The sequence below is a fragment of the Triticum dicoccoides genome, chromosome 6A (genome assembly GCF_002162155.2).
Source record: "Triticum dicoccoides isolate Atlit2015 ecotype Zavitan chromosome 6A, WEW_v2.0, whole genome shotgun sequence".
NCBI lineage: Eukaryota > Viridiplantae > Streptophyta > Magnoliopsida > Poales > Poaceae > Triticum > Triticum dicoccoides.
The window spans coordinates 246,664,841-246,674,295 of NC_041390.1; the positions used below are offsets into that span (position 1 = coordinate 246,664,841).

At 49.7% G+C, this 9,455-nt stretch overlaps 1 protein-coding gene across 1 annotated transcript; it reads right to left on the minus strand.

The window, feature by feature from the left end:
• Window positions 1–6,751: 6,751 nt before the first annotated feature.
• Window positions 6,752–9,412, minus strand: LOC119316727 (U-box domain-containing protein 4-like). The gene has a single exon (XM_037591108.1). It carries the CDS (start codon window positions 9,395–9,397, stop codon window positions 7,238–7,240), a length of 2,160 nt encoding a protein of 719 aa, XP_037447005.1. The 5' UTR covers window positions 9,398–9,412; the 3' UTR covers window positions 6,752–7,237.
• Window positions 9,413–9,455: the final 43 nt, after the last annotated feature.

Here is a 9,455-nt window from a genome sequence, read left to right on the forward strand (position 1 = left end):
CAAGCCTTGAGGGAATTCTTATCCCTATGGCCATGTGTGTACACATGGGAACCGGAGGTGGATGTGCCAAATACGGTAACATGGTCCTGGGAGACGAACGGATGATACTCGCTGAGGTCGGCATATGCGGCAAGGTTTTGGGGCCGAGAGGTGGCACCTATGGCGGAGCTGACCTAGACATCCCGGGCGCCTTCTAACTGCAAGTTCTTCACTTGGCTAGCACTACGAGATCGATGCTGGACCTCAGATAGACTTGCACGAAGAGGGTTACACATCACGCATGCCCTCTTTGCGACTAGGAGGAGGAAACGATCAATCATGTGCTGCTAACATGTGTGTTCGCTCGATCCATATGGGCTGTGATTTGTGAGGCTTTGGGCAAGTTGGATTGGACACCAACGGCGCAAGACACGCTTGACGTTTGGCTTCGGGATAAGTAAGGTCCGAACAACCTATGGCACAAGGATCTATATACTATCTTCATCCTCACTATGTGGGAGTTGTGGAAGCATCGCAATGCTATTTTGTTCGACGAAGCATCCCCCTTCGGTGGATGTGCTTATTACTAGGGTCAAGTCCGAAGGGAGGATCTGGTCGCTAGCCGGCAAGTTTAAAGGGGACGTGGAACCCTTCTTTGGTAGTTTAGAAAGGTGAGTGCGTAGGGAAGGATAATTGTAACGGAAATTTTGTAAACTATGGTGGAGGCAATCTTTGCCTTTCTTCTTTAATATATAATATGCACGCTCGTGCATATTCGAGAAAAAAAAGAACCATCAAGCAATTTCTCAAATGGAACTACAGTTGTGTGAATGTCTGAACCTTTCACGTCTCCCCCGGCTGCTGAACATGGAACTGTACTTGATGTTTGCCCACGCAGTTCAAAATTCGAATATATGCAAATGGCCAAACCACATATAAACAGACTACGGACGACACATGTACTAAGGCAAGCATTCATGCAGCAAACAATGATTTTCCTAAATACAGCAAGCAATCTATCATAGGTGTAGCCATTTTTTATCTGAACTCTCAACTTCTTCCATAGGTGGTAACTCAAGAATTTTGAGCTCATTTTCAAATATGCATCAAGCAAGTTCTGTTTCAGATGACAGCATCACACTCTTTACCAGTACTTCAATGATACACATAATACAGCTCCATCTAAAGCTCACATAGGATAATTATCAAACCAGCTAGTAGTACAGCACATGTAAAAGCAATCACACATAAGAAGGTTTACTGAACAAGTCAGTACATAACCAGTGCACACATCACAGGAAAACAGTTGTCCAACTCTTATCCTCTTACCAGCGACCTCAATCAGACTTCTGGGTGTCTTATTTCGGGAGCTTCGGTGCAGTTGTTTCGATGGTGACACTTGACACCATAGTTCTTGTACCGGTTCCGCACTAGTTTTCGGAAGCAGGGACACAAGAAAATAAGGCCAATTTGCTCAAACATTGCCGCGTGTATCAGCGGCCGACCCTGCACTGACAAGGTTAGCCAACCATAAGAACATTCAGCAGTAGCCACAGGTCAACAGAGCTTGTCTATCCATATGGAACATTATCAAGCTTGTCCCCAACGTCAAAACTATGACATTTTCACCAGGATTCATCACATAACCATGGAAAGCCTTCTCCAAGGCACTTCTGCGGTTCGGACATGGTGTTCGCCCCGGAGCAGCAGCTCCCACTCTAACCCCTGCACCCAGCACACACAACCTGCTGTCACTACAGTGTCCCACAACTTGATGCACACAAAAGAAAATTCAGATGTTGTTATCCCTTAGACCTCTTCCCGGTCAATTTATCCTTTTTTATCTCCACAAGTTTACTGCTGAACACCACAGCCTTGCATATTAGCTATTTGCAACCAATACAACAAATTTAGTACTTATTAGTTCCATTTCTCACTCTACATTTTGGACTGTCAGTTTCGGAAACATAATATGCCCCCAGTCACACAAAGTAGTCATCTGACAGTCAGCACCATAATTGCCGAAAAACTCGTTTCATTCTTTTTATTTCCAGTTTTGCAATTGTCCGGGTGACATTTGTCTATATTGCAATAGAAAAACATAAGTTGAAATTTTCTGCTTTTCCAGGTTCCTACTTTTCAGCAGAGAAACTTTCAGCCCCCATGATATTCTATCTACTACATTTCTCTTCTAAATGCTCAGGTTGCATTTTTTCTAGATTGCACAACAAAACAAACTACACCCTCATATTGGATGTAATAAGATCTTATATTATGGGACGGAGGGAGTAGTTTGTATTTTTCAGTTTTCCAGTATTCTACTGTCACCCCCGGCTGCTATTTCTACCAATGCTATTTTCCCTGCTAACTTGAATCAACGCCATACATACTTCACTCCCTTGATCACAAGAAGCCCTCCTAATTGCTAGGTTGGATATCTTTATTCCCCACCTGCGTGACCACCCTAAAGCTCTTAGATCCAGCTTCCCTACCAACTGTGCTGAAGCCTGCGGTGAATCCTCCCTCTGCTCCGCTACCGCTGCCTCCTCCACCCAAATCTGCCCGTTGAAGCTCTCCGCCGGAGCCTGATTCTACCCCATCCCCGCTGGCGGTGCAGCCAAAGGATAATGTAGGGGCTCCATAGGATGTCACTATCATTAACATCCTCGATCAGCGTAGCTCTGCAAGGAAGTGGTTCAAACTTCAGATCGGCATCATGATCATGGAATCTACAAGGAACCAAAAAAGGAGGTGGGGTCGGTGGTGGGAGTGGGGCTGTTTGTACCTTCTTATCGGCTGCTTCAGAAACTAGTTATATAAAAGACCCTAAACTAGGATAATCGCATATTTCCTCTAATAGTTATATGAAAGACCATATCAAAGTCCATAAGCAACTCCGATGGTAGATACCCAAATCAGGCTCTTATTGACTTCTGATACATCAACCCTATCCGCGTTCAATTCTGCAATATTCAGATGTTCACCTGGCGCACTCCTAACATAAAACTTACCTGAACTATTTATCACATGAAATTAACCACTAGTTTATATGATGAAGATATAACATAGTAAATTACTAAATTTTCTTTTAGCTCACCATCAATGTCTGCTTACTATATTAAGCATTCATGTATCTATGCACTTCCCACTAGTGTAGCCGTATTTTCTATCTCTGTACCAGGAAATAAACATCGCACATCAATCTACTCCTGTAAGATAGCTGGGTTCACAAAACAATAAATCTAAAAGGCACACCTCAGGTAACAGGGGCTCTGTGTATGTAATCGGCACGCACGTCGCCACATCGATGAAAAAGATGTTGCACTCCTGAAGATCGCATTACAATTTTGTAAGCAACTCGCTTGAAGGACCAAAACATCGCTGGCTCGGCCATAGCCACACCTGGCTCCTCTCTCGACCCTTCTCTACAGTAAAAGGCGGCCAGAGGAGTCCTGGTTTTCCGGCACTGGATCTGGCGATTTCTCCCCGTCGAGGGCCTTGTGCTCGTCGGCGGGTGAGAAACCGTCGGATCCAGCGGCGCGGAGCTGTATAGCAGTAGGTTTAGGGCCTTGCTGTTTTGTTTTTCGGCCGTCCGTCGCTCGCCTTCGTTGGTGTGCTCGACGGCGGAGTTTGAATAAGTTCTCCTCCAGATCCCTTCAGACGCGGAGCTGTCCTTCGTCGGCCATGGATCTGGGAGGATGGTGTGCCATGCAGGGTTGGCGCGCCGGCGGCGACGACCCTGCCGAGGCTTTTGTTTCCTTGGCTAGCCGCGTCACGGCGGCGTCTCCTCCAGCGCCGACGGGAAGCCGAGGATGGCTGTACAGGAGTTCGATGGCCTCCGCGGGTCGTCTTCTTCGATGGCGACAGCGGTGGCCATCTCAGGTACGCGGGTGTTTCGGAGCAGGGATTGTGGTTAGCGGGAGGCGGATCCGGCCTTCTCCTTCGACCCTGTTGTTCGAAGTTGGCGGATTTACGATCCGGCAAGCATGGGGTTGGTCCCGGCCGACGTGCCACAGTGCTCTCGAACCCGCCGTTCGCGGTGGGTCGCTCATTCGGCTCACAAAGCTTTTCATGCGATGGTGCTTCGTCGGATCACGGCGTGTTGGGCGTTCGTCTTCCTCTCCCTCGACGGTGCTTCGGCGGCCGCGACGGGCGATGCAGGGCGTCGACGACGAGTTGTGCAGGGACCCCCAAGGGCCTGATTGTAATCTTGTTTCTTTTTCTGGGGTGTTTTCTGCTTATGTTCTAGACACCTGTGTGTTCTGGGTCCTTCGTCTGGGTGCTACTACATGTGTTGTACTCCTGTTTGCTATATGAATGGCATGTGGTGCTTCAAAAAAAAAGCAACTCGCTTGAAAGACTGGTGAAACGCATACGATTTGCGAGTGAATTTTACAATGTTGTAAGCAACTCCTGAAGATCTCATTTCTCATTTTATTAAAATGAGATCTTCAGGAGTTGCTTACAACATTGGGATCTTGCGGGTGGAGAGCCCGGACGCTTAGTCGGATCCAATTCGAGGGATTTTCTAGGTTCATTAATCAAGCCTTTTGGGGTGAAATTTCCCTTTCTGCCACCACCACAGCTTGGGTCGCACAAATTTGTCCGTCCATGCTCAGCTCTAGGGCTTGCGCGTGCTGCAGCTCGCCCGACGCAGTGGCGCCGACAAGGTAATGCAGCGGAGCCATCGGGACATCGCTATTATTGACCTCCTCAAGCACCGTGAATCTGCTCCGGCAGATGCGGAAACGGAAAGTTAATCACAGGGAAGGAATTCATCACAAAATCTGAACTGCAGGAAAGAGGATCCGTGCGTTACCTTTTAATTGGCTGCATCAGGAATCCCATCTCCTCGTCGGCGACGGTCCCTTCCGACGGTGGCTGAGATCCCAAGAGACCCGACGTCGCTGATGGTATGGAGTGGCTACAGGAAGCAGAGCACTCCCACCCCTCCACCTCGTAGTTACTACCTCTAGGCCAACCACTGCCGGGAAGTGTTTTCCCTGTTCCACGGATCACAACGTCGACGACTATAGGTGACCAAACGGGCCGGGATAGCTGGGCTGGCCCGGTAGCACGGCCGGCACGGCACGGCACGTACTAAACGGGCCAGGCCCGGCACGCGGCACGCCAGGGGTCGTGCCTGGGCCTGAAGGCCGAGCACGCGGGCCGGCACGGCACGATCCGATTATCTTTTTTTAGTTTTTTATGTATCATAATGTGGTCCAACAGGTAAAATAGGTTAAAAAACGTCCAGTGCGCAAAATAGGTGGCAGATTAGTGGGCCTAGCGTGCCTGTGGGCCGACCCGATTAGCATATGGGCCGTGCCTGGGCTGCAGGCTGCAGCACGCGGGCTGGCACGGCACGACCCATATAATAATCGTGCCTCGGCAGACCGGGCTGTGCCAGGCACGATTAGGATGGGCCGTGCCGTGCCAGGCCGGGCCGGCCCGTTTGGCCAGCTATAGTCCTGAGCCACGGCTCGCCTCCCGCAGGCTGACGGCGGCCGGTTCTCCGTTCTTTCTTGTCGACAGTCAGAGGTCCCCATGACCGTATTTCCCAATTTACATCATTATAACTCGCACTTTGTACCCCACCCACGAACTAACTGCACCGCATCCCAAGACACCGTTCAACTGTGTCGATAAAGAGCTCATATGTGCTCGTGTGCATAAACTCCATGTTCGAAGGTAGTAATTTAGACTAGTGTCATATGCATGACACTAGTACTCTCCACTATGACCAGCCTTACTACCTCCACAGTGGATAGTAACATATGTGTTGTGTCATGCATCACTTCATTTATTAGGTTGTAGACTTATTTTTTCTTGATGTGTGTGATGTTATAATAACTAGCTATATTACTACATGTCTTTCTTTCTTCATTAATTACATGTCACATCATCTATTTTACCTAGATAAGTGTGATGTTACCACCTATATTACTCCCGGACATCAATTTTATGTCACTTGAAGCATACTATCTTCGTCCGGTGAAGAGTGTACATCTAGAAATTTTTTAAGATAAATTATGAAGTTAAATAAAAAATACATTAGAAAAGTGCGAGCTACCATCTCTTCCCTTTTTAATTATCTAACCCCCAATAAGTTAAGTGCATGTAGAAATTAAAAAGACCATGTGTATATTGTTATTGGTCTTAATTACCATGTGATGTGAAAGAAATATTTTTTCTATTTTAAAGTGCATTGAGAAGATAGAAGTACACTCTTTTGTGGACAAATTTTAAAGCTAAATGTACACTCTTCACCGGACGAAGGGAATATATACAAGTCAAACGCCTGTTGTAACGAATCAAGCCGAACATTTTGAAACGGAGGGAGTACTTCTATAGATAGTTCATTCGGTCTAACTAATTAGGCCGTCTCTGCAACAGAAGTATTTGACCGTGGTGGTCGCAAGTTGGAAACAGACAAGTGCTCCATAATTCAGACGAAAAGCAGGAAATTTCCATCGCCAGCGAACACAGTATTCCACACGGTTTGCCATGAGCACCCAATGATGGTGACTGGCAAACCAAGAAAAATATAGTGTGACTGCAAACCAAGAAAATAAAGTGTTCCTGCAACAGTTGTTAGCATCTTCCCTTTGAATATCTTGTTGGTCTTCTAGGCACCTCCATACAATGAGCATGACATGTAGATGAGTCACTTCTAATAATAGGTTGATGACAGCGAATAAAGATGCCTAATCTTCCAAAAGCTCCTTTTGGAGTAAAAAGTTCGACCCAGATTTCTTCTACAAAGCTATACTTGACATTCAAGTTATTTTTCCTTGCCAATGTGCAAGTCTCTGTAACTACTACAACTTACGTAGTACTCGCTCTGTAAACAAATATAAGAGTGTTTAGATCACTAAAGTAGTGATCTAAACGCTCTTATATTTCTTTACGCAGGGAGTACATTACAATCCCTTCCATTGTTGCCTCAATACAAGCACAAATTATTATCCGGCTAGTTTACAACAAGTAGCATAGTCTTTTGAAAAATGGAACAAAAACAGAACACCTTCCAAGCTTCATACGAAACACCAAGCTGAAGTTCTACATGTACATTGACTATATACTTCAGTTATCCACATTTCCCACACACAGACACAGGCACATGTGATAGTATATTGCAAGTATTAGTTCCTTTAGATTTAAATGTTGTATACCTTCATTTTGAGCATGCAATGAAAGAACTTTTGGACAAAACTGGCCAGACATATATGGGGCTGCCCAATTGGAAGGCGATTACCTAGGGCACGTGCACTGATATCGAAACGGGATTCGACAACTCTCCACTGCCAAAGCTCGCAGCACGCCTCAATGAGCTGTTACCTACCAAAGAATGATCAATCACCCTCAAGCTAGTGCCTAGCGACATTGCTGACGGCATTTGGCTTCTTTGGCACATCTTGACGATCAAGCTTGCTTTCTTCTTGGCGCGCTTTGTACCAGTGAGCATGATGTTCTGTATTACTGTATTCAACCCCGGAATCTTTGCTACTCTCCGAACCAATGCTGAGCCACCACGGCGACATATCTCGTATAGAGCGGACACTGCATTCTCCTTGCCCTTTGGAGTTCCCCGTCTCATTAATCCAACGAGGCTACTGATCACAGTTTCAGAGCTCCCAACAAGATGCACAACAGAAGGCTGCTTCATGAGCAGAGCCAGAGCACCAGCAGCTTCCTCCGACACGGTGTCGTTCCTCAGTGACTCGATTAAAGCTACAACTGCACTTGACTCAAGCATCCGAGCTGAGCTTTCTGCATGAGTTGAGAGGTTGAAAAGTGCCATCACTGCATCTTTCCTCCCCCTTGGCGTCCCTTTTTTCAGCATACAAGCCAGCTTCTCCAGAGCCCCTGGCTCATTCATGATCATCTTCTTGTAATCATGGACCACGGAGAGACTAAACAGAGTTGCTGCTGCATTCTCTCTGGCCTCTGTAGTCCAGCCATTCTGCAACACGCTGACGATAAGCCACAAGCAACCCTCCTGTTCCATAATCCGCGTTTTGTTCGGCTCGTAAATGGAGAGATTGAGCAGCGCCGTCACTGCGTTCTCTTGCGCAATCTGATCTGATGACAGGAGCAGCCTGCAGAGCAACGGGATTGCACCGAGCTCGGCGATGAACGCTCTGTTCCGCTTCCCAGCCTTGGCCAGCAACCTAATTTCCTTGGCAGCGACTGCCTTTGAGCTATCTGAACTCTCCACCAGCATCCTGACCAGAATCCTGGCTGTGGCTTTATTTGCCTCGATTGCCGCCTTGCTGCTGCACGCGGTGGCGACGCATTCGGCCATCCCCTCGTTGCTCTCTGGGGAATCATACTGGAAACAATACATCCCACACCACTGTGATATCAAACTGCGGAGTGCACGATTCGGCACAAGGCGGTTGTCTGCCAGTGCCTGCCCTGAATTTGGGCAGGTGGAATGGCCCTCCCCGATCCACTGTATGATTGATGGCCGGTCATACGTCTGGCCGGTGGACGCCACCACAGGGTCGCGCATCAAATCCAAAGAAATCGGGCAGGAGAACTCCTTGGGCACCGAGAAGGAGGTGTCGTCGCAGCCGCCGCCGCCCCACGATGGAAGCCGCTGCAAGTTTCCCGCCGACGGCCAATACCGGGCCGCCTTTGCGTTGCCAGGGTCGAACTGCGAGAAGAGGCTGTAGCGGAGCAAGGCGAGAACACCACCGACGAGCAGGAGGTCGGTATCCTCTTCTTGACTCAAGATTTGTTCCTCAAGGTAGTCGATTTCAGCTTGGCAAGACGCAGCGTCAGAGATGCCAACGTCGGAGAGGAGCGACTTGAGCGGAGGCGGCTGGCCGAGCTCGAACTGTTGGACGGCGGCGAGGAGGCGGTCGCGTAGCGCAGCCTCATCCGGGTCGTGGTACTGTGCGGGCGATCGGCGGCGGCACTGGGAGCGGAGGAGGTCGAGGTGGCCGGCCGCGTCGTGCGAGAGGCGGATGGAGGCGGCGGGGATGACGTCGAGGACGACAGCGAGCTCGGCGTCGAGGTCGCGGAAGGAGGCGGCGAGGTGGGCGCCCCGGAGCAGCGCCCACGCGCGGCCGGCTGAGGCGACGTAGGAGACGAGCAGGTCGGCGCGGAAGAGCACGACGTAGAGCTCGCGGAAGCAGAGGTTGGCGGCGTCGGAGAAGCGGTCCGGCGCGTCGAGGAGGAGCGAGTCGAGGAGTGCGCTGAGCAGCGCGAGGCGGCGCGCGAGCGCGGCGAAGTTCCGCGGCTGCGACGGCGGGCGCGGCGTGGCGAGCAGCCCGGCGGCGAGCGAGGCGAGCGCGCGGAGCAGCGAGGCGCCGACGAGGGCGGTGGGCGCGAAGAAGGCGCCGGCCAGCGGCAGCCTCCTCCGCCTCGGCGTGGGGCACCGGAGCAGGAACTCCACCGGCGAGTCCATGGCCGCCCTCGATTCCCTCCCCTCTGGCCGAGAGAGAGAGAGAGAAGAAAATGGACGC